A 26,200-nucleotide genomic window follows, 5' to 3' on the forward strand; every position below is an offset into this window, starting at 1 on the left:
GCCATAAATAAATGTATATGCGCAGGGGTCTGTAACCTTTGGTTTGCCTGAAGCTTTGAACTACAACACCCATCAGTCCAAGCCTACATAGCCAATGGTGAAGGATCATGGGAGCAGTTGTCCAAAACATCTGGAGAACCACAGGTTGTCACCCCTGACAGAGCAATCTTTTATATTGCAAAATACAGAAGCATTTTTGCCTCTCTGTGTGAAATGTCGAAAATGCAAAAGAACACCTTAACCCCAGCTGCGTTGCTGGAGGAGTAGCGGGCGCGTGGAGGAGCCGGTCTCTGCCAATTAAACGGCACCTTGATGACAGCGACAGATGTCCCGTGTTGGATTTGCAAAACACGGTCACCTCACGCTACTTACCACTGCCTGGCCGCATCAGAAGTCAAGTTGAAGGAAAGGGAAAAACAGGAAGGGAGTCAAAATATGCACCCTTTGCTGAGGGAGATGCCAGTGGTTATAGGACATGAACTTCACGAAAAGAGAAAACACATACATCCATTGCAATATAAAATACAAACACATTACACATCATTATCTGTGTAGGTAAACACCGGCTTGCATTCTTGCCAGACATTTTCTTTTGGTTGACTTCAATTCAAACAGTTTATTTTTGTTATGGGGAGTTCCTCCCTGTAGCCCCAAACCTAGCCCCCACTGCCACCTTCCCACGAAATATCTCCCCACTCCCCTACTTACATATATATTTTGTTAAAATATATACACACAAACAAAAAGCCTACCTCCTCGCCTCTGTGTTATCCTCTTGACCTACCTCTCACCTGCCTCCTAGCTTACATTTTCTGACGCCTCTAACCTGCCTCTGTCCCCCACTTTCTCTGCACCCTACTCTAGCACTTCATCTATCATGGTCACATCCTGAGCACAGCTGGCCGTACCACCTACCTGCCCTTAAACATTTCTAATGTGTATTGTCCTTAATCTATGTAAGTCCACCCATGTATTGTCCCCCGTGAGTATTCCATTTACTGCCCTCCACAACCTGGTCAGAATGTCCGTCGCAGTCAGCGCATTGTAAGAGCTCACTGTTTCCATCTAATCTGATTTCTGCCTTCTCTCACCTCTTGATTCCATCTCCTCCTCCCTCACCTCTATAGGCTGGCTCTCTTTACACTCCCAGCTCAAGTTCAGGTTCCTCTGTCTTGTTTTCAAATCCCTCCATGGTCTTGCCCCGCCCTACCTCTCCTCCCTTCTTTCCTTCTATACCCCTTCTGGTTCTCGCCACTCTGCTAATCTTTTCCTACTCTCTCCTCCTCCACCTGTGCCCCCTCCCGCTTACGCTCCTTCCAACTCCTTGCTCCCTTCCACTGGAACCGCCTCTCCCTTTGCATCCGCTCTTCTTCCTCCTACCCTTCTTTTCGCTCTTCCCTAAAATCTTATCTCTTCCACTCAGCTCCCTAACACCCCACGTTTCCTTTCCTCCTCCCTTCCCCTCTACTCTCACCTCCTACTCCTGCTCTTCCTTCCCTCTCCTTCCCATCTACCTCCTTCCTCCCTTCCCCCTGCTCATACCTAGTCTCACTTTTTCCTATCTTCTTCCCTCCCATTCCTGCACTCCATCCTTCCCCCGTTCTTACCTCCTCTAACATCTACTACTCCCTTGCACACTTCTCCCCTCCTTACACCCTCCTCACCTCTGCAATATTGTAAGTTGTTCATTATACTGTTTTCAGGTTGTGGTTCCATTGTCATCTTATGCTTGCTGTATGGTACTTGTTCTCATGTAAAGCACTTTGGAGTAAACGGCTATATAAATTCAATAAAATACAAATACAAATACAAATTGTAAGTTCTTTTGTGATCAAAAGAGCATTGTTTCCCCTGACAATAAACAAATAAATATATCTAATTGGTCAATTCAAGCGAACAAACAAAATGCAGATTTTTAAATGAAAGTCTTTTAAAAGATAGGGTACCGAATACAATGAAATTATTAAGTGTAATTAATTTGATTACCTGTTCATTTTGATTAGGTGCTTGTCTTTTACCTGCTATTCATTGTGATTATGGTTCATAATACAATGTTCTGTTTCTCAATGTTAGCTGTTTATGGGTACTGATGTATCTATGTAATCGTGAGCTAGTTTATAATCGGACTCCCTTTCACGTACCACACTTTAGGGGTTTATGGTCTTTCCATCGATGGAAATGCATTGAAATGCAAATCCATCGATGGAAATGCATCAAATGCCATTCCATCAAAATGCTATCTTTTACATGTAAAAGTGCATTTCCATCGAAACCAGTCCATCAAATGGTCATGGACTTTTAAATGTAAAAAATAGTATTTTGATGCATTTATTTGGTAACATTAAACCGTTACATGGAGCTGTCCAGTGCTGAAATCTTCAAAGGATTTTGGCACTGGCCAGCTTCATGTAACGTTTTGTGGGGGAGTTCTCCTCCTAGCCCCCCTAACTCCCCAAACACTCCCCTAACCCTAACCAAACTCAAACCCTAAGCCTAATGCTAACCCTTGCCCTACCCCTTATCCTAACTCTAATTCTAAGCCTTGCTCTACCCCTTACCCTAATCCTAATTCTAACCCTTGCCCTTTCCCTTACACTAACCCTACCCTAAATCTAAACTTTGCCGTACTCCTTACCCTAAATCTAACCCTTTCCCTACCCCTTACCCTTAATCTAACCCTTTCCCAACACCTTACACTAACCCTAACCCTAAATATAACCCTTGCCCTACCCCTTACCCTAAATCTAACCCTTGCCCTACCCCATACCCTAACCCTAATTCTAAATTGAAAAAATCCATCGAAGTTCCATCGAATTTTATTCAATGAAAATGCATTTCGATGGAAAATATTTTCGTTGAATAAAATTCGATGGAAAGGTCTTAGATGCCTTGGATTTCGATGAAAAGTCCAGATACCCACTTAAGGGTATTCATCTTGATGTAAAAGGTAGATTTATGCCTTTAAACTAATCTCTTGTGTAGCGATGAGAACAACTGCCTCCCCTGCCCTGTAATATTATTAGCGTAGTATGGAGATAATTTATGGAACGCTACGACCTACAGTGCGACCTTGGATTGTCTCAAAGTATGCTACATCTACAATAAAAAAAAATAGTGTTTTTGAAACAATGACTTATAGAGCTTTTACAATCCCTGATCTGTTCTCTATTAAGTTCTTTTATCAAGGCTTTTTGCTTTTTTGACTCTTCCAAGTCAGGTTTTCACCTAGGGCGTGGTATTGAGTGTGCTGACCGCTATTGTAGATGATATTGCTCAGCTGCCTGACCGGGGCAGTGTGGGAGTGTTAATTCTGCTTGACCTCTCTGCTGCCTTTGATACGATGGACCACCTCGTCTTGCTGGATCGCCTCTCATGGGCCAGCCTTTCGGGAGCTGTTCTCCGATAGTTCACATCATTTCTCTCTGGGTGGTCACAATCTCTTTCACTTGCTCTGTTGTGATCTGCCCCCACCATCCTCTCTTGTGGTCTTCCCCAGGGTACAGCCAACTCCCCAGTCTTGTTTATTAGCTCAAGCGGGTACCTTCCCAAAGAACAGGTCATTTAGCCGTGTACGTTCTCGCAGAGGGGCGCCTAGGACTATTTTCTGATTGTTTAAGGGATTTAGGTTTAGTCATCCTAAATTTCCTAGGGCCATCCAGACGTGGACCCCTTGCTCACTGTGCTCAGAGAGGCACGGCTCCACCTCACTGATGAGGCCCAAAAAGGCTGAAACATGTGTCTGGAATTGCAGTTGGTACTCTTGTTCAGAAGAGAATTGCCATAGCATTTCGGTGCTGGACTGCCCATGTGGGCCGGATAAAGACGGATACGCAAATAGATATTTCCCTGTGAAAGGAACATTTAGCTAAAGTGTGGCTGCAGACTCTCGAGTGGGTACCTTCCCAAAGAACAGGTCATTTAGCCGTGTTCGTTCTCACAGAGGGGCGCCTATGACTATTTTATGATTGTTTAATAGCTATATGCAACCTCTGACCAAATTCTTTCTCTCCCATGCCTTCTACTGTTACTCATTCTCTGATGACACTCGAATTCTAGTTTGTCTTGATATCTGAGTTCCTTAGGCTGCGGTTAGGCTTATGGCCTGTCTGAAGGCTGTGGGAGTATGGACGTGTAACAATTGGTTGCATTTAAATGGTGAGAAAACTGAGGTGTGGTGATATGATAGGTTATTTATAACATGCTTAATACCCAGAGGTTTCTAAGCGCAGACCTGGGGATCAAACCTGTGTTGCTCCTTGTTGTCTTTCTTCCAAGGTGAGCATATTGCCCTGTGCTATCCCCCCGATGTACCCACTGGCCCCCAGCTGCTTCAGTCTTGTGGACTTCTCAATTCTGGCCTCCCTCTCTTAGCCCATTTCCTTCTCCTTTACTAGTGGTAATCAAAGGGGGGTCTGGGAGTCGCTCGACCAGCACGAACACAGCCCATTGACCGACCTGTTCTTTGGTATATGGCCCCTGGGAGATTCTCATCCTAGTCTTTAGCTCACTGTCCCTTTCACAGAGGAGAAGGATTTGGGGGTTAAAATATCTGCTTCTCTATCGGCCCAACCCCTGGTCAGTTGATCTGTCAAAAGGCTATTTTCAACTTAAAGCTATTCGCAAGGTGCTTCCTTTTCTTTCTCCCCAGTTCCGGGCCCCTGTGGTTGCTTCACTAGTTTTATCCTCGCTGGACTACTGCAACTCCTTGTTTTTAGCCCAGCCAGCCTATGTGATCCAGCGGCTTCAGGTGTTAAAATATTCTGTGGCCAGAGATGCCACTCCTACGCACAGGCATATGAACTTTTCCCCTATTCTTCATCGCCTTTCTTGGTTCTCTGTGGCCAAACGTATTCAGTTCAAGGCTCTTTGCCTGGTCCTACGCAAAACAAAAGAGGTGATGGCTAGAAGGTTTGGAATTAATCCTAACCTCTGGCATTGCTCTGGACAACCCACCAGAGCATCCTTCTTTGCCTGCCAATCCATTACAAAAGGGGAAAGACCATATGCAAATCAGGCTTGGTCCTACCCCAAAAGGGGCAGTCCAGCCCACATTGCTTGGCCACATGCCTTCTGCACGAGAACCCAAACATCCCCAAACATGTTTTGGCTTAGTTGGGCTTCATCAGTGAGAAGTAGCTTGGGTCTCTAGGCTCAGCAGGCACAGGACCCATGTCTGGGCATACCCGTCCCACTCGGGGTGACTTGCGCAAAACAAAAGAGGTGATGGCTGGAAGGTTTGGAATTAATCCTAACCTTTGGCATTGCTCTGTGCAATCCTCCACACCATCCTTCTTTGCCTGCCAATCTATTAAAAAAGGGGAAAGACCATATGCAAATCAGGCTTGGTCGTACCCCAAAAGGGGCAGTCCAGCCCAAATAGCTTGGTCACATCCCTTCTGCACGAGACCCCAAGCATCCCCAAACATGTTTTGGCCTAGTTGGGCCTCATCAGTGAGGAGTAGCTTGGGTCTCTAGGCCCAGCAGGCACAGGACCCATGTCTGGGCATACCCTTCCCATGCAAACCAGTCAACCATGCTTTCTATGACATTAGAGCTGAATACCTTCCGGCTAAGTTCCATCCATATGCACCAGGTCAGGCGCTCCGTTCTGCTAATGCATGCTTGGTTGTGGTTCCTCACATTAATTTTATTCGGATTGGCGGCCAGTCTTTTTCCTTTGTCACAGCTCAACTCTGGAATTCTATTCCGCATGTGCCTTCGGGCCACAGGGAATGAATGATCTGTCATTTAGGCCTTTCCTTAAAACCCATCTGTTGTAACCTGGCCTTTTTGTCCGCTTCTCAGAGTCAGCGCCAAGTTGCCCTTGGGTGTATGTGCACTTTACAAGTGAGAATAACATACCACAATATAACAGAAGAGGACACTTTTTTCATATTTATTTTCTAGACAGTCACCAGAGAGGTTTTTAATTTGTCCAAGTCTTTCTCTGACATGCAGAATTTTAACTCTATAATTGGGATAAACCCTTCTAAACATATTTGTCTTGTGGAAAAATTGCAACCACGACAGAAACCTGACAAAATAGGGGCCAATTCACACAGAAGTTGCTATTTATTTATTTATTTCATAATACACATACAGCCAAAGGCTTTGCATATACAACTTAATGTTAGTTTCTATTAGTAACTGGGGAACTGCTCAGGGTTCTATTGATTCACAAATAAGTTACTCCTGGTTTACTCCTATTGTGTCTAGAGGAAGCCAGGTTTACTTGTGGTAACTGCAAAGTTACTCATAGGAATTAACTATTAACTTCTCATTGAATCAAATGGCCCTCTCCTAAGGTTACTCCAGAGTACGGAAACTCAGAGTTACATCCTCTTCAATCAAATATTCCTCTAAAGAAAGTAAGTCACGGGTATGTCAGGGTTACTCGGAGTAATACCTTCATGAATGGCCAATATAATGGTTATACAAGGCATTTGTTCTGCGCAGATTTCGTCAGGAGAGCGACCATACTCTGACCATACTCGAAGGTTCCTCGATCCACATTACCATAGAGTGTAGGTACACAGTAGAGGGCACATTTAGAATGTAAGTGTTTTGTGCCCCTAGTGAGGTAAAGGGGGACACAAATCTAAGATGAAGTGACTCTTTAATTCCACCCTATTGATGCTCCAAACAACCACATACCCTTGGTGATATTTAGAAATAGATTTATTTTAGAATGCGGTCGATGAATAAACATAGGGGCTAATTAGAAGTTTGGCAGTGCAAGCAAAAAGAGTTGTAATTCCGTTACTGCCTCTTTTCCGGCACCTCCAAATGATACATTTTGGTGAATTTACCGCTAGTGCAATTATTGTGCAGTAAATCCGCTGATGTTCAGACCAAAAGTGGCAGCTTCACAGCTGGAGGTAAATCTTCCACTTGACCTCAAAAGATTGGTGGAGTTTCCGTGCAGTAATGCCATCAGCGGTAAATCTACTAAAAATCACAGTGAAGTCCTATGGACTCCATAACTGGTAAATTACACAGCTTGTAATCCTAGCGCCACCTGACCAAGTGGCGGTAAAGGCAATTGAGGTTGGCGGTATTTCAGTGAATTTACCACCAGAATACTACCAAACTCGTAATGAGGCCCATTATCTGGAGAACAAAAAAATACAATCAAATAATGTAATGGATTAGTTGTGTCATTCTACGGTCCAGGCAATTTGATAGGGCAGCCCATTTTCGCAAGTCACTGCAGTGCATTTCATTGGCCAAAACACTACCAATGTTGTGATTATGAATCTCCATTGTGTTTATCTTACAATCTTGATGAATTCTCCCAGTAGACTACTTTTTTGTGGTGTTTTGTAATTGTATGCAGAGGGTGGCGCTTTAGATTGCTATGTGTATGCAGGGTTGGAAGCTCCATCCTCAGTTCAACTTAGACTTGCCCTTTTTCCCCCCAACATCTTCGCCCCTAGAACAGAGGGCGTTATCTGATCAACAATGTCCACTGTTGTGATGCACACATTATTTTCAGAAGCGCCTCGTCATGAGTTATGTTTTCGGCTGGATAGCTCAGGGGTAATGCGCTTGCCTTGCAAACTAGATGACGCGGATCAACACAGGTTCGATCCCCGTGTCCGCGCCCTGGGTTTGAGCGTGTTATAAGTAAGCAATTACAATGTGTCCTACGCGAATGTTAGAATTATCTTAATAGATCTGGGTCCCTCCCATCAGATAACGTGGTAAACCATGACGCTACTTCGTAGTACAGGAAAGGTACTATTGCCAGTGAAAAGAACTACCATTTACTTATAAAGTCAAGAAATATTATTTAAAAAAGTCCCATTCTTTGAATACATGTAAAAGGAAACTGTTTTCGTATATTCCAAATGCTCTATTGCAGGCTGCGGATGCTAGTCCAGCCCTGTATTTTTCTTTGCATTTGGAAACTCGTGGACCTGGAATTTATTACAATGAATCCAGCGCCACGAGAACGAGGACCAAAATAAAACCAGGACTGCCTTTTCATCTACCGGATTGTAAGGGACAGATTCGCATGTCTGTTTTGGATCTACTCTTTCATGGAAGCTTAATTTCCTTCTAAAAGTTGCAACACTGAGTCCAATAATCACCCAAGCTAAGCGTTTTTATTTTGTTCACTTCAGAAGAATTGAGTGTTGAGTGAATTCATTTTTTCTGGGCTGCAACTTGCGAGCAGATTTCCGGAAAGGACACGATAAGCTATTTGACCTTTTACCACCCCCCTCTCCTCCAAATAAATTCAATCATGAAGTTTCGAATTTGAGAGAGTAGCTTTTAGCATCCAAGTGCGAGTGATGTAATACATGTGGATTGTAATTCCGAAGTTCATCTGCCTTTTCTGATGTGACCTATTTTATGCACAGTATTAATAGTACAAAAGTACTTATGTGCCATTGTGTCATCGTCAGCAACCGCCTGGTGGCTTCTCAGCGCTAGTCACTGTTATGTTTATTTACTGACCTTTCATGTTGTAACTAAGCCTCGAATATACTTGTAACTACTGCGCCCAGCTACCTTAGGGTTTGGTGCGCGTTACCAAATAAATAAACAAACAAACAAACAAACTCTCTTCAGGAGTTCACAAGCCCCCTAAACCTAGAATAAGAATAAGTATAAAGGGCATTGGGGCTTAAATACTTTCCACTAATTTGTATCAGCGACCAAGCGAAGTGAGGCAGCACAAACCGACCTGGACTACTTCAAGGTGTTTCTCCTCTTGAGGAAATGTTAAAATAATGGGTCGAAAAGATGCAATTTTACATCAAATTTCTTGCTAAAAATCGGTGAATTGCCATACAATTTACAGTCAGTTTCGTCGGACCAAACTTGAAAAAATCCAATAACTGCCAGGTCACCAACAGTACACAGGAGCTATTTAAAATGCATTTTCATGGTGCCTCTGACCACAATGTATGCCAGAACTGCCACTGTAAAGTAGACTTTTGTGAGGCAAACATCCACAATGCATGCCATCATTGACATTGTAAAATACTTTCATGATGCTGGAGACCAAAAGATATGTCTCTAATGACATTGTAAATGTTTTTTATACTGATACTGCCCCTGTTGTGTATCGCCATTCCAACTTTAAAAATCTTTCATGATGCTGGTGTCCACACTATATGTTCCCATTGCCTCTACAAAATGCTTTTATGACACTGGTGCCTCAAAATATGTCAGCAGTGTCCCTTTAAAACACTTTCATGATATTAAGGCCTCCATATATGTCATCATCGGGCTGACACCCCCAATAAATGTCATTGTCATTTTTAAACAACACATTTACCCTTTGGGGCCTTCAAAATATAGCGGCTTTTCCTCTTTAAAGCGCTCTCGTGATGCTGGTGTTTACATATATGCCATCATTGCTACTTTTGAAAACATTCATGATGCGTATGCCCCAACGTATGTCGCCATTGCCACGTTAAATAATATTTATTCAGCAGGTGTCTCTAATGTATATCAGATTCGCTAATGATCATTTTACACAGCATTCACTCACTCATTCACACGTGCACCCATACACTCACTCAGTCAAATGTGCACCCATACACTCACTCGTTCAGACGTGCACCCTTACACCATACGCTTGCTGATTCACAACCAGGCTAGCATAAACACATACATTCATACTTGTTTTTTTTCCTTACCTGCATCCTCGGTCCAGCTTGATGCTGCTTGTGATGAAGGCCCTCTAGTGCGGAGGAGACAATACACTCCCCAATGAACACCCCAGGCTGTCTAAATGTGTGGAGAGAGTCAGGAGTGCCCCTATGCACATTCAGATCTGTAGTCCCACCGACTTCATCCCAAATGGAACAAGCAAAATGCCCCTGGCCTTGCTTGGGCCGTTGGAAATGTACGCTGGGGAACCCAAATTGCCAAAAGGAGACCACATTTTCATGTACAGTGTAAAGCCAGCACAGGAGCTTTTCTTCTGCATTTTATAGTGTTTTCACTGGGCTAGTTTGGCTAAACCATAATGATTGGTGGGCCATCGCCCTGTCACCCCATTATGGAACATGCATGCATTATTCATACTATTTTCACCTAAACCACCTGCAGCATTTTACCTGAACCACTGATAACGGTCAGAAAAGCTTTATTTGAAGGAACAAATTCTCATTTATGGACATTTCAAAATATGTGCGAATAAGTTCACCCGTGGGTACCTTCTGGGAAGTCATCAACTGACCAGGCTATTTCAATGTATTAGAAGACCAATGCCTAAAGTGTAGGCTTTGTCCAAGAAAGAAATGGACACACTACACAGAGAAACCACGAATAACAGGACCACTCCGTCCACACTGGACAAAGATTGCTGCAACTGAACAACATCGAAACCTACGGTACGTATACCTTACACCACGTCTGTGGACACAGGCCGCAGGCAGAGCCAAACATCCATGCACCGTAGAATGCAGCTACGGCTATGCTCATCGGTCTAGCTGCGCACATAACCATCCACACTCAACACCTCTGGCACCAGCATACAGCAACTACCAGTGAAAAGAAATGTGGTATAGCTTGCCACACATCGACTCTTTTCAACAATAGCACTCTATCGCAAACCACCAACAGTGCCTGCCCATGTGCCTGACCTTTGGGCTGCTTCGTCGAGCCTAGCCAGCCACCTAAGTCCTGGACCAGCGAAAATGCACACATGCATCTCCTAATCGAAAACTCTTAGAACATCCAGCACACTGACTACAGTCACCGAGGACATTCCAACCAGAAAGCGCATTGAGGCCATACAATTGAGGAAAGAGCGCTATATAAATAACCAAATACAATGCAATACAATATCGCTTGCTTATATATGTTTTAATCAGTTAAGTATGGCCACCAACATGTTCTTCATGGCTAGGAAATCTAGCTGCAAGCTAAATGTAGGGGGCCCTTGCCGGGAATCAAAATAAAGCTCCCTCAGTGCTTTGCCAGGAATTGAAACACTTTAGCAGTTCTTGAAATTGCAAATGAATGAGCAAGGTTGATGCTGAATTGGCTTCAAAACCCAAGTAGCCATCCAATAGCATTAAAGGGTTATTTCATGCTGGTTGGGAGAGAAGTATTGCTGTTCCATATTCTGTTCAAGTAACTGGATTCTAGCACATGGGAGACACTTTGCCTAATATGCGCGATAATGTATGTAAACTAGGAAAGTTGGTCTGGTTAACTGAAGGCAAAAATAACTGTTTTGTCATAGGGTTTTAAAATGTGTTCATCCACTTATATAAACAAATATATATGCTAGAGATATTCATTTAATTAACATCAAAGCCAATGCAACGTATTAACTATATACTAAATTTGATTAACTGACTATATACAAATTTTAGAATGATACTGGCGTGTCTGTGTTGTGTGAAAATAAGTCTTTTTTTTCTTTTGATACTTTTTTAATTGTTTTTCAACACACTCCATACAAACATACATTCATTTCCTTACAATGGCATGTCTTGACAGTGGCCCTTCGTATAACAGTTACATAGACAATTTAAGTTGAATCATATTGTGTCTTCACCTAACCGTCACCCAACACCTCTGGGGTCCCTCATCTCCTCCCTCCTCCCATTTACCCCATATTTTAGCATTCTTCGTAGGACAGTCTCATGCCGTGTATAGTCTGTTTTCCACTGCCGCGCAACATCCACATCAGCGCCCACTGGGCCTGGACTGGGCACTCGGGTGATCCCCAACGATACGTTTTATCTGTCCCAATGCTGTGGACAAAAGCAGCCTTTCCCACTGGTTGGTAGTGTTTTCATCAGGGATGCCCAATAGCAGTGTTTTAGGGTCTAGTGGTATTGTTCTCCCCAGAGCATCTGTCAGTTTACTACAACATTATCGTCAGAGGTTCCTGATCTTGGGGCATTCCCACAGGATGTGTATGAAAGTGCCCTCCCCCTCCCGGCATCGTAGGCAATTCGGATCTGGAGCTCGTTTCCACCTATGCAGTGCGACCCTAGGGTAGTACACTCTATGGAGAATTTTGAGCTGTATCAAGCGGAGCCTGGAGACAATCTCGATCACTCGCGTGGACATTAGGACCACTATCCAATCTTCTGGGTCGATAGCACCTACATCTGTTTCCCACCTTAATTTAAGATTTCTCAGCTCTGGAGTGGCAAAGGCTGTGATAGCCTTATATAGGATGGAAGTGACTCTGGTGGGGATGCGTTCTACTAGGAGGTTACGCTCCAGGGGTGTGCATTTAGGTGCGTCAGTGAGTGCAGGTAGATGTCTTCGTAGGGCGTGTGTAAATTGCATATAGTGATAACGCTCATCGTCTGGGAGCCCAAATTTCTGCTGCAGTGTTTCGAAGGAGGCTAAATTGCCCTTGGTTAGAATGTCACCTACTTCGGTGATATGGGCTTCCACCCACCTTGGCCATGCCGTGAGTTTCCCCAGTTCCATGAGATTACTGTTGTTCCAGAGGGGTTTTATCAGAGTCACCCTGTTTCCCCACCCGATGTGGTTATGTGCCTTCTTCCAAAGTATGGTTATGTGATTTGCCATCGTCTGTGGGGGAGGTCTAGTGAGGGTCTGGTGGATTGTAGCGAGTGGTGATGTGTTTTGCTGTCCCAGCATCTCAGCCCTGATATGTGGTCATTCTTGGTGACCGTGAAACAAGTCATTAACCACTGCCATTTGGCTCACCCAGTAACAGGATTGGAGGTGTGGCACCCCTATACCCCCTTCCCATACCGATCTTTGTAACATATCAAGAGCAATACGGGGTTGTCCGCCTCCCCATATAAGTTGTCTGAGGAGACAGTCTATTCAAACAAATTTGGAATCGGGGACCAAGAGCGGGGCGTTTTGTAGCACATACAAGAAGCTTGGCAAATGCCATCATCTTAAGGGGCGCAGCGTTAGGGGGAGTAGCATCCAGAGGCAGACATTGTTCGTATAGTGGTCCGTAATCGGGTGTAGGCTACAGGATGTATAGTCCGAGTGGCTTCTGGAGATCTGGATCCCCAGGTAGCGGAAAACCTTTGTGTTCCACCCGGTATGGGCAATCTGTGGGAATTGCATGCTCCCCACCCCTTAACGGGAAGAAAACAGATTTCCTCCAGTTGACCCTTAGTCCACCAAACTCGCTGAAGCGTGCCAACATCTGCGTAACTACTGGACAGGAGCGGGCTGGGTCACCTAGATATATCAGAAGATCGTCGGGGTAGAGGGATATTCTATCCTCTCCTCCTTCCGGCCAGCACAATCTCTTCCATGTATTGACCTGGCGAAGCCATTGGGCCAGAGTTTCAATTGCTAATACGAAAAGGAGTGGGGACCATGCCGTGCCCATCTGCCCAGTGGGAAGGATCTAGAGGGCCATCCATTAACCCTAACCTTCGAGTGCGGAGCTTCATATAACAGCTTGTGAAAATAAGTCTTGATGGCATTTATGATGTTATTAATGTCTGTATTTGTCATATGAAATCAGTATGACAAGGTTGGGGCCTACATAATAACCAAATAAAAGGAAAGTGCCACACAAGGAGGAACTGGAGCAGTGAGAACCACATGTGGCCAGACTAGGGCATTAACAGCCACATCGAGCAGAACCAAGGCAGAGAGTTACATGGGGAAGAACCTGAGTAGTGAGACCACATGTGGCCAGGCTAGGGCATTAACAGCCACATGGAGCAGAATCAAGGCAGAGAGTTACATGGGGAGGAACTGGAGTAGTGAGACCACATGTGGCCAGGCTAGGGCATTAACAGCCACATCGAGCAGAACCAAGGCAGAGAGTTACATGGGGAGGAACTGGAGCAGTGAGACCACATGTGGCCAGGCTAGGGCATTAACAGGCACATCGAGCAGAACCAAGGCAGAGAGTTACATGGGGAGGAACTGGAGCAGTGAGACCACATGTGGCTAGGCTAGGGCATTAACAGCCACATAGAGTAGAACCAAGGCAGAGAGTTACATGGGGAGGAACTGGAGCAGTGAGACCACATGTGGCCAGACTAGGGCATTAACAGCCACATAGAGTAGAACCAAGGCAGAGAGGTACATGGGGAAGAACTGGAGTAGTGAGACCACATGTGGCCAGACTAGGGCATTAACAGCCACATGGAGCAGAATCAAGGCAGAGAGTTACATGAGGAAGAACTGGAGTAGTGAGACCACATGTGGCCAGACTAGGGCATTAACAGCCACATAGAGTAGAACCAAGGCTGAGAGAATTACACAGGGCAGAACTGGAGCAGTGAGAACCACATGTGGCCAGACTAGGGCATTAACAGCCACATCGAGCAGGACCAAGGCAGAGAGTTACATGGGGAGGAACTGGAGCAGTGAGACCACATGTGGCCAGACAAGGGCATTAACAGTCACATCGAACAGAACCAAGGCAGAGAGTTACATGGGGAAGAACTGGAGTAGTGAGACCACATGTGGCCAGGCTAGGGCATTAACAGCCACATGGAGCAGAATCAAGGCAGAGAGTTACATGGGGAGGAACTGGAGTAGTGAGACCACATGTGGCCAGGCTAGGGCATTAACAGCCACATAGAGTAGAACCAAGGCAGAGAGTTACATGGGGAGGAACTGGAGCAGTGAGACCACATGTGGCCAGACTAGGGCATTAACAGCCACATCGAACAGAACCAAGGCAGAGAGTTACATGGGGAGGAACTGGAGCAGTGAGACCACATGTGGCCAGGCTAGGGCATTAACAGCCACATAGAGTAGAACCAAGGCAGAGAGTTACATGGGGAAGAACTGGAGTAGTGAGACCACATGTGGCCAGGCTAGGGCATTAACAGCCACATGGAGCAGAATCAAGGCAGAGAGTTACATGAGGAAGAACTGGAGTAGTGAGACCACATGTGGCCAGACTAGGGCATTAACAGCCACATAGAGTAGAACCAAGGCTGAGAGAATTACACAGGGCAGAACTGGAGCAGTGAGAACCACATGTGGCCAGACTAGGGCATTAACAGCCACATCGAGCAGAACCAAGGCAGAGAGTTACATGGGGAAGAACTGGAGTAGTGAGACCACATGTGGCCAGACTAGGGCATTAACAGCCACATAGAGTAGAACCAAGGCAGAGGGTTACATGGGGAGGAACTGGAGCAGTGAGACCACATGCGGCCAGACTAGGGCATTAACAGCCACATGGAGCAGAATCAAGGCAGAGAGTTACATGAGAAAGAACTGGAGTAGTGAGACCACATGTGGCCAGACTAGGGCATTAACAGCCACATAGAGCAGAACCAAGGCAGAGAGTTACATGGGGAAGAACTGGAGTATTGAGACCACATGTGGCCAGGCTAGGGCATTAACAGCCACATAGAGTAGAACCAAGGCAGAGAGTTACATGGGGAAGAACTGGAGTAGTGAGACCACATGTGGCCAGGCTAGGGCATTAACAGCCACATGGAGCAGAATCAAGGCAGAGAGTTACATGAGGAAGAACTGGAGTAGTGAGACCACATGTGGCCAGACTAGGGCATTAACAGCCACATAGAGTAGAACCAAGGCTGAGAGAATTACACAGGGCAGAACTGGAGCAGTGAGAACCACATGTGGCCAGACTAGGGCATTAACAGCCACATCGAGCAGAACCAAGGCAGAGAGTTACATGGGGAAGAACTGGAGTAGTGAGACCACATGTGGCCAGACTAGGGCATTAACAGCCACATAGAGTAGAACCAAGGCAGAGAGTTACATGGGGAGGAACTGGAGCAGTGAGACCACATGCGGCCAGACTAGGGCATTAACAGCCACATGGAGCAGAATCAAGGCAGAGAGTTACATGAGGAAGAACTGGAGTAGTGAGACCACATGTGGCCAGACTAGGGCATTAACAGCCACATAGAGTAGAACCAAGGCAGAGAGTTACATGGGGAGGAACTGGAGCAGTGAGACCACATGCGGCCAGACTAGGGCATTAACAGCCACATAGAGTAGAACCAAGGCAGAGAGTTACATGGGGAAGAACTGGAGTAGTGAGACCACATGCGGCCAGGCTAGGGCATTAACAGCCACATGGAGCAGAATCAAGGCAGAGAGTTACATGAGGAAGAACTGGAGTAGTAAGACCACATGTGGCCAGGCTAGGGCATTAACAGCCACATTGAGCAGAACCAAGGCAGAGAGTTACATGAGGAAGAACTGGAGTAGTGAGACCACATGTGGCCAGACTAGGGCATTAACAGCCACATAGAGTAGAACCAAGGCAGAGAGTTACATGGGGAGGAACTGGAGCAGTGAGACCACATGCGGCCAGACTAGGGCATTAACAGCCACATAGAGTAGAACCAAGGCTGAGAGAATTACACAGGGCAGAACTGGAGCAGTGAGAACCACATGTGTTCAGAGTAGGGCATTAAGTACCTCATGGAGTAGAACCAAGGCAGAGTTACATGGGGCAGAACTGTGGCAGTGAGAACCGCATGTGGTCAGAGTAGGGTATTAAGAGCCACATAGAGTAGAACTTAGGCATAGAGAGAGTAACATGGGGCAGAACTCGAGCAGTGGGAACCGTATCTGGCCAGACCCGGGCATTAAGCGCCACAAGGAGTAGTGCCTAGGTAGAGAGAGTTACATGGGGCAGAACTGGAACAGTGAGAATCACACGTGGCCAGACTAGTGCATTAAGAGACAAGTAGAGTAGAATGTAGACAGAGAGTTCCATGCAGAAGAACTGGAGAAGTGAGAATCGCATGCAGCCAGATCAGGGGATTACGAGCCAAGTAGAGTAGAATTAGGCAGAGGTAGTTATATGGGGCAGAAGTGGAGCAGTGAGAACCCTATGTGGCCAGACTAGCACATTAAGAGCCACAAGAAGTAGAACCTAGGCAGAGCGAGTTACATGGGGCAGAAATGGAGCTGTGAGAACCAAGTATGATATGATATGGCATTTATAACACGCCTATGCACAAATGTTTCAAGGCGTGACGAGGCAAAGGAGTGGGAAGAGAGGGAAAACAGAGACAACGATCTTACTAAGCCAGGTGACATTGAGATCGATCTTACTAAGCCAGGTGACATTGAGATCGATCTTACTAAGCCAGGTGACATTGAGATCGATCTTACTAAGCCAGGTGACATTGAGATCGATCTTACTAAGCCAGGTGACATTGAGATCGATCTTACTAAGCCAGGTGACATTGAGATCGCGCAAGTGCAGGGGAAGGGAAAAATTGTGGGGTAAGGGGGAGGGGGCAGCGGTACATGGGAATGACAGTAAAATAAATAGAATGAATAAAGCAATAATTAAAGTGAGGCCGGCTGGTGGCAAGTACAAGGGTATGTGCAGACATCAGGTGTCAAGTGCTGGTAGGGGGCTGTAGGGATACAGAAAACGGTCCAAGGGTGCAACTGGTGGGCGATGGGACCTGGGCCTGAGATCGGAGGGTATCCAGGTGACCAGTGCAGATTCAGCCAGCAGGTCAGCAGGGGAGAGGAGGAGAGAAAGCATTAGCAAAGAGGAAGGTTTTGAGGTGCATGGGGCAGAACTGTGGCAGTGAGAACCGCATGTGGTCAGAGTAGGGTATTAAGAGCCACATAGAGTAGAACTTAGGCATAGAGAGAGTAACATGGGGCAGAACTCGAGCAGTGGGAACCGTATCTGGCCAGACCCGGGCATTAAGCGCCACACAGAGTAGAACCAAGGCAGAGAGTGTTACATGGGGCAGAACTGGAGCACTGAGAACCACATGTGGTCGGAGTAGGGCATTTAGAGCTACAAGGAGTAGAGCCTTGGCAGAGAAAGTTACCTGGGGCAAAACTGTGGCAGTGGTGGGAAACATATTAGGTGGTACTGCGGCAGTGTTGGGGAAACACATTAGGTGGTACTGCAGCAGTTTTGGGAAACACATTAGGTGGTACTGTGGCAGTGGTGGGAAACACATTAGGTGGTACTGCATCAGTTTTGGGAAACACATTAGGTGGTACTGTGGCATTGGTAGGAAACACATTAGGTGGTACTGTGGCAGTGAGAGTGAAACAGGGAATAACTGTGGCAGTTAGAAACACATGGCCAGAACAGGGGCAGCAAGATCGACATGGGGCAAATGAGGGAAAGCCAGGGGGCAGTGAGACCTGCCATCTGAAGCATTGGAATATTTGATATGCCACCCAGAAATTGAGCTCTAAAGTGCAGTATTTTCATCCATGTTTAAAAGTAAACCATGGGTCCTGGGGCATCACTGGACCCCCGTGACTGGCTTGGGCTCACTTGTTGTACACAAAATCAAGGGCAACAGTCACATGGCCCCATTTTAAACATTAACTGGCTGCCACTAGTCACAAGCCAACCCCATCCAAGATGGAGGTAACTGCATTGCGGCTAGCTACACACCTGGAAGCATAATTAGCATTTACCTTGTCATTCTCACCCATTTTCATTCAGATAAAATGGGTGCATAATTAAGGTGCACAATTTTTGAAGCACACAAAAACATTGTAGGACCTCAGAGTTTCCCTGGGACCCTTCCACTAGGTGACTGTTCTCCAGCGACTGAATTGGACACCCCATTTAATTTGCACCACGTCGTGCTTTGCCAGAGCCTTCCCTTGCCAGAATACTGGACATTAACCCCTTAAGTGCCCAGGACGAGTATGCTCGTCCTTATTGCATAGACTTGCATAATAGCCTGGCCGTTATTAAAGGGATGCATTCCCTACGACGTTGGCTGCACCTGACGCAGCTTCCACGCAGGCTGCGCCAGACGCAACTTGCGACTTCGCAGTGTGCAAGAGCAGTTAGCATGTTCGCATTACACCTCTGCTTCTGACCTTCCTTTGCGAATACTATCTGCAGTCTAGTCTGGGGGCACATTGCAAGGAGGCCAGACCCCTGTAGACTCCCTCGATTCCCCTTTCCCCTGTTGCATTGTGGAGTCTCAGGGTGTGCTGTGCATGCGTTCTACCACCCACTATGGACAAATGCACAAGATCTGATTGCCTGTGTGAGTGCTTTGCTGATGAAATCAGATGTATTCATGTGCTTGGGACATGCCCGTAACGCTAATCAGGAAGCAAGCAGCCTCTTGGCTTTGCAGAACTGCTTACAATGCAAGATTTGATAGATTTTATTGGACTAACAGGAAATATTAGAGAGCGATGATCCAATGCATTTGCTTTCAAAGTCACATAGACTTCTTCATCAGATGGTGGCCATGACCACTCAGTGCCGGATGAATCCCTGCGGAGGCTCTTAGGCAGTCAAAATGTCAGGGACCCCGCCCCCCTTGCAAATTATCTCCTTATACGTTTTAATTTTTTCTTCACCGCGTTATTTTGTTCCGTTGTTGTGGGGCCCTTCAAAGGAGCGGGGCCCATAGGCTGGTGCCTACTTGGCCTAATGGACAATCCAGCACAGTGGCCACCCCTCAGAACCAAACAATACAGATACCGGTAGATTTTACAATACTGTGTACGTCATCAAGTACCAGCAATGTCAAAAACGAAGGTATGCAGGCGAGACTTGCCAGGATCTGTGTGAAAGGATGAACCTACACAGAGGCAGAAAACAGAAACACTAGTGGGTCACCACTTCACACAAAACAGAAACACTAGTGCACCACCACTTCACACGGAACAGAAAGAACAGCAGGTCACCACTTCAAAAATGGTGGGTTGTGAAACGGTAAATGTATAGTGCCTCCTTTGTGATTAATGTTGGCCTAAGCCTAGTGCTCTACGAGGAGAACTGCGTTACAAAGGTCCGATTTTGGATAGACTTCGCCACCATTTGAAGATTCATCCGCCATTTTGATTTCTGTTCGTACGATTCTCTGTTCTTAAATGGTGGACTGTGTTTTCAAACTTGCAACCAAGCCTCCCGACCTTTGAGTCCTGTTAATGTTTAGGTTATCCGAGAGCCGACTGTTTAGATCAGGTAAAGAGAGCTTGCACTCCATATGAACTGTCATCTGAGTATTGTCTGCACACATTAGACTCATCCTTGTATAAACGTTGGAACAATGTAAAGTAAACCTCAAGCATAGACACAGGCCGAACTGCATTGTGTTGGAATATAGACTAAGGCTTACCGTGGGATCCGAGAACATACACCACCATTGTAACTTGATGGAAATGCAAACTCATGTAATCCTTTGCATATTATTGTATAAGCTGTATGTGAACTAGGCACAAACTCTAGACTACAGATTATTAACATGAAGAGGGTCTGGACAATATTATTCAAAATTGTATAAAAGTATGAGTGTTTAGACGTCCAGCACTCTCTCACCTCTCTTTGTCAGGCTGGTACACGTTGAGGGGTGTTGAGAGCCAGATAGCTATCTGTGTTTCTTTGTAAACTGTGCAGAATAAAAGATCTGTGAATCTTTTCAGCCTGTGATTGGTGTATTTCATTTGTGGTACTTAACCTTGATATTTCTTTGCTCTTACAGGGTAAGGACGCCCACTGCAGGATCTTTGCATGATGGAATTGAATACAGGTCGCCTGAATACCCCCCAAATACTACTAGTGGAGCTCAAGTACTTGAAGATGCTTAACCCAAAAGACAGAGGTCTCAACATGGATATGGGGTTTATGACACACAATGACCACCTATGAGCCCAATGCGTGTAAGGCACTAACATCAACACTGCCAGAAGACAACCTACCAACACACGTCTCACCAAAGGCTGTTGGACACAACTATTCAGAACCCCCACATTGTTGAGAACTCAGGACATTGAAATGACAATCTTGGGTGTCTAAGCTCAAAGGGTTGCCACCCATTATTGGGCATAAGACACGTTGAGATAACAGTGGTCACTGCACCATTAAAAATAGGAAAATGTTACATTTTCCCCATTGTAAACAAATAGGAAACCATTATCATGCTTGCGGCATACTGAGGTAACATTAGGCAAAGCACCATTTAAACCTTGTGAACATATTTTGTAGTGCAACTTTCTATATGAGTCAGTAAACCAACGACCTATATTGAAATCCCTACTTGGTCCTGACACTGCCAAGAGGCTGAACAACAAGTTTGAAGAATCTGTGTGAGATAAATGTTTTCAATTGTGTGTTTTTCTATGTTTCATTTCAATGTTTCAAACTAACTTGAATACCTTTTTCAAGTTACTGGAGCACACCTTAAGACTGTTTGTGCCGGATTTCGAGAACATGTTTTGTTCTACAGTTATGTATTAATTAACTGTGCCTTCAAGGTACTTCTCATCACTGCTATAAATATGAATTGTTTTCAGTCAATATGTAACTTCCATGCAGCCAAGTGGATGATCCTTTAGATAAGCTGGTCACCCCAGGCCTACATTCCACACATATTCTGTATCCACTCAATGAAGTTAAAACAGAAAACAATCTTTTTCTCTAAGTGAAAGAAGTGTCTGGTGATTCTTTCTTTGTTATCAGTCTCGCGCTGATCACCATTTTATGAAGAATTCGATATACTTCAAAACATAATTGCTTTGACCATCTTTGCATAATATTTCCAGCTGGTAAAATGAAAGGTTTCAAAACGTGTGCTTTATGTGATTCAAGCGTGTCAAACTGTTCTTTGTAGTAGAACCTAAAAAGTTTAAAGTCCACTGGCAAGAAAGATGGAAAGGGGGGAATTTCAGAGGCTTACACGAAATGGTGGTCTGAACTGATTTCTTTTTTGAACTATTTAAAACAGAAACATCCCTCTAGATGCAGAGTTTTTCTTTGTAACTTGTTATATTCGTTTGATTTTTTGGTTACATCACATAATGATTTAAAACATAGAAACCACATAATTTTTTTTATTTCATTGGATAACCATTAGAAATAAGAGGGTCCTGCTTCTCGTGAGTGTTCCACACAAATATTGCTATTTTCAAGAACCCTTCATATGTGTCAAATTCATTAAGGAATCCCTTGTTTTTGGTACAAAATACGAAAATTGTGTAGTCTCTTGCGCTTATCTTCTGATCTTTTAATGGTACTTTCTAAGCGTATCGAAAAGTATCGGACCGCCAATTACAGCCACACAACAGCCTTGGTCACCCCAAATGTGTGTGGCGTAGCTTCTCAACCCTTGGTGTGGACACATTTTGGTAACTGACATGTTACTTATTTACTCCTCTTTATTCCTTTTAAGATGTCATGAGTATACATTGTTAAGTTCTGTACGCCTATTTATTATTTACATTTTATGGATGCAGCACCCTTAGGGGGCTAATGCATCACAGTCCCCATCATCAACCTTTGAACCATGAGGTGTGATACAGTCAACAGACTTATGAAACACTCTCTGTTTGATTGGCCACCTGGACTGCTCCGTGCCGCTGAGCAAGGGTTGTGCTTCTCATGGCTATTCTTCTGCACATCATTTGTTCCCACATTGTCTCTACCTGCAATGTACCAAGGAGCTTTGAGCATGTCACACAACCAATGAGTTCAAGTATATCCTGAGCATGGAAGTGAGTGTCCCATTTCTAAGGATTGTGAGGGGTCAGAATTGTAAGCCGGACACAAAGTTGTCATGTTTTTGGTTAAAGACTGTTATTAACATAAATGGGTTGGGAAAATACTTCTCTGACCGTGCTCTAAGAGGATCGTCCCTACCTATAACCAAAATGAAAGGATCTGTCTGTGTCAGAATGTCAGAAATCTAAGCTGTCCTTGTATCTAAACGTTCTATCCTGACCCTCAAACTACAAACTAAATAATAAAATGAGAAGGGAAATGTCTTTTACATGGTATTTTTTGCAAAAGGTGTTCATAGATGAAATATAACAACTTCAGCACAAAACCTCTCAGAGGTAAGAAAACCTTGTTTCCAGAAGGTGGTTGCCTTCCCCTGGATTCTTCAATGGGATGGCAATGTCTCTTTTTCTAACAGTGCTTCGTGTCTTTCCTTGGCCCACAGTAATTCTGTTAGGTACAAAGCTGTTAAACTATGTGATTTCCTTGTTTAAAAGTTACTTCTTTGTTTAATCATACTGTCCTTTCTTGGGACTTCTCTGTAGGTTTGAAATTGCCTGTATAGTCCCCTGCCAGGACTTCTCGTGGGCTTCCAACTGCCTGGTATACTTCCTTGCCAGGCCTTCTTAAGCGTTTCCAATTGCATGGTATACTCTCCTGCCAGGACTTCTCATATACTTCCAACTGCCGGATTTTCTCACCTGCCAGGACTACAGGTTACAAACAATCTTCTTATTGTTTCTGTTTCTGTGCTGTTACAAAGTTCAAATTGTGTTTGGTGCGGTTGCCAAAATGCTCCCGGGCCCCCACTTCGCTTGAGCTGACTCACAGGCTCTTCCTGGTGTTTTTGGTCCCGGTCACGTTTAGACCAGGCAGCGCTGCCACATGCTTTCCACTCTGGACTGCCTTGACATCTCTCTGTCTTCTCCCACAGCGCTCCTGTACACCTGCTCGCCTTCAGGTCTTGTGAGGGTAACACTGCTGCCTCCAGCTGCCGAATGCCCAGGAATCGTCTCGCGGTTGCCAGTGTTTCTGCAGCCCTGCTTGATCTTTCCCTCTTTTCTGGTGAGCCCCTTGGCTCCATCACACTGACTCATGCCTCCAGTTTCTTCACGCCTCCAAGGGAGGTGTGACGTCTCTCCTGAGCCTCTTCTCACAGTTAGGTTTCCATTTGTAAATGTCCCGTGCATAGGTTCTTTCTCAAAACAACTAGCATGCTCATTGAGCTTGGGGCTCCTACTGCTCTGCATCATTTCCTCATTCTCCTCGTCTCAGTACTTTAGTGGTTATGGGAATTGCAGTGCACTGATATCAACTGATGCACAGTACTGGGAGAACCTCTCTCAATGATTTGATATGAAGGATCAGTTCTATATGAAGGGGAAATACAACTGAAAAAGGTTGTCTTGAAGCTTTTACTTTTCAGACCATCAATAGGAGTTTGGGCTAAAGGACGTGGGGAAAAGTATTCTCTATTTAACGGGGGAACAGTTATATGGCAATATGCCATTAAGGTATTGAGTGTAAGGAGGTCTTTCTCATGTACAAACGGGGGATATTATGTCTAGTCCAATGAAGTCATGTCATCTCCCCGGTAGTTGTCTCCTCCCATGTGATCTTCTCTCATTTAACCGCCCCCCAGTGTCAGGATCAGGTAGTGGCGGCCGTCCCCTAGCCACATGGGAGGAGGTCACCGTTGAGGAATTAGTGATGGCTCCACATCACAGGATATTTCTCCAGGGCGCATTGTAAAAACCTTGGTTGCTCAATGTCTATTGGATAGGTTATTTGATTGGTGGATGAACCCTTATGTCCTGTCCTGGGCTTATGTAACCACATAAACTAAGGCATGATCTGCAGTCAAGCAAAACAAAAGTTGATCAGAGCACTACCCAAGGGTCATAGTTAAGACCCTTACTCTAACGAGATCTCATCACTGAAAGTAACCGACTCGCTGGATCGCAACAGGGCACATTTGCAAACAATGTCCCTGTAGGTTTCTCGGAACTTCTCTATTTTGAAGGCATACACCACGGGGTTCATGGCAGAATGGGCGTGCGACAAGAGGATGCTGCAGTCTATTGCAGCAGTATATACCTGACCATGCCACTTGCCCGGCCAAAAGTAAGTCAAACAGTTTATGAAGGATATGGGGAGCCAGCAGAACGCAAAGAGGAATACAACGACGGCGAGAGATTTTGCAATCTTATACTCCCTTCCATAAAAAATCCCACCGTTCCTTGATTTTGTGATGCCTTGTTTCAAGTGCTTTCGGAGGATGTAAAATATTTCAAGGTACAATCCTGAAATCAGCAGCAAGGGCAGCAAGACCCAGCCAAAGAAGTTGAAGAACACCATGTAATCCATCGACATGACGGTGGGGAATTGGCATTCTATGTTGGCGAAGGAGCTGTTTGCCTGCATCGAGGCTTGTTTGTTCCAGCCGAACATTGGCAAGAAACCCACGATGAGGGACACTATCCAACAGGATCCAAGACACAGCCAGATGTTTCTCGGAGTTGTCATCATCTTGTACCTGTGAGAAAAAAGATTTTTTTTAAAATATAAGTTCACCAGACTTCACAATTTCCAATCAAATGCAACTGAGAGTCCAGCCTGAAGTAATAGAGGACCCTGTCACCACATGGCAAGGTACATTTGAAAACAAATGTTTTTGCATGCGTGTTGTGAAGTATGTGTGTGGAGTATGTCCATACAGGTATGTGTTTGTATGTTTGTGTGTGTGTCGGCGGGTGTGGGTGGGTGTGTATGTGTCATTTCGGTGTGAATGTGTGACTGAGTGAGTGAGTGTGTGTCGAGGGGTGCATACATGTGTGAATGTGGCGTCAAGGGAGAAACAACATGGTCATACAGGGAATGCACATGTTAGACATAAGAAGCATGAAAGTGTGTTCATATAGTGGCAATAGTTAAATATATCTTGTGCACTGTACTGATTTTGAAAATGTGTTCTTACAATTGCAATGCTAGCAGATATCGGGGCAGCCAGCGTGAACATGTTTTACAGTGGCAATATTGGCATACACTTGGACTAGCCAGCAGAGTTATTACAATGGGCCTCATTCCGAGTTTGGAGGTAGCCATGGCACTATTTTCGCCATGGCTGCCTCCAAAACCGGGTCCGGCACCGGTCTGGTTGAATGGGGACTTACCGGGACATTCCGACCTGTGTGGACCCGGTAAGTCCCCATTCAACCAACCATTCCCGATTCCCATTTGAGCCCCCATAGGGCTCAATGGGAATGGGGAAGGCGCTTATTATGGGCCCGCGAATAGCAGGCCCGTAATAAGTGCCCTGGTCCCTTAGCGGGACCCGTAAAGGACGTGTGGTCAGACCACACGTTCTTTGCGGTTCCTGCTAAGGGACCTCGGAATTGGGCGGTAAGGGTTTACCGGCACTGGTGCCCGGTAACCCTTACCGCCCAACTCAGAATGACCCCCAATGTCAGTAATGTGCAGAGCAAACATGGAAACGTTCCTACATTGACATGCTAAAAATAATTTCCAAAGCCACTATGAAAATGTTTCACTTTGGCAATACCTGCATCCGCTTAGGCACAGGCAGCATGACTTGGCATTGCTAGCATACAAGTATTCATTTTTATTTGGAGACACCCGGGCTCAAAATATGTTGTAAAATGCTTCTGTGTAATGTTGTTGTCTTAGCCCTTTTAAGATTTCTTTGTTCCTCACACTTTTTCACGTTCAACCTCACACTCACTCTCTGGCACCCGTACATGCATCACACTCATCACATCTTCATTTGCTGTCGTCTTTGCTTGCAGC

General features: G+C 45.2%; 2 protein-coding genes across 3 annotated transcripts in view; one reads left to right on the forward strand and one right to left on the reverse strand.

The window, feature by feature from the left end:
- The window catches only part of LOC138520889 (CMRF35-like molecule 6), a 232,476-nt gene extending 211,147 nt beyond the window's left edge, over positions 1 to 21,329 (forward strand). For both annotated transcript variants that reach the window (XM_069633304.1, XM_069633305.1), the window contains one exon: positions 20,382 to 21,329. In XM_069633304.1, the coding sequence (XP_069489405.1) occupies positions 20,382 to 20,414 (33 nt within the window). In that variant the 3' untranslated portion in view covers positions 20,415 to 21,329. The remainder of the gene's footprint in view (positions 1 to 20,381) is intronic.
- A 706-nt stretch (positions 21,330 to 22,035) lies between these two features.
- LOC138520890 (adenosine receptor A3-like) overlaps positions 22,036 to 26,200 on the reverse strand; it is a 40,181-nt gene continuing 36,016 nt past the window's right edge. Inside the window, exon 2 of the mRNA XM_069633307.1 lies at positions 22,036 to 24,929. Within this exon, the coding sequence (XP_069489408.1) occupies positions 24,308 to 24,929 (622 nt within the window). The 3' untranslated portion in view covers positions 22,036 to 24,307. The remainder of the gene's footprint in view (positions 24,930 to 26,200) is intronic.

Source organism: Ambystoma mexicanum, chromosome 13, assembly GCF_040938575.1.
Source record: "Ambystoma mexicanum isolate Mex_15411 chromosome 13, UKY_AmexF1_1, whole genome shotgun sequence".
Taxonomy (NCBI): domain Eukaryota; kingdom Metazoa; phylum Chordata; class Amphibia; order Caudata; family Ambystomatidae; genus Ambystoma; species Ambystoma mexicanum.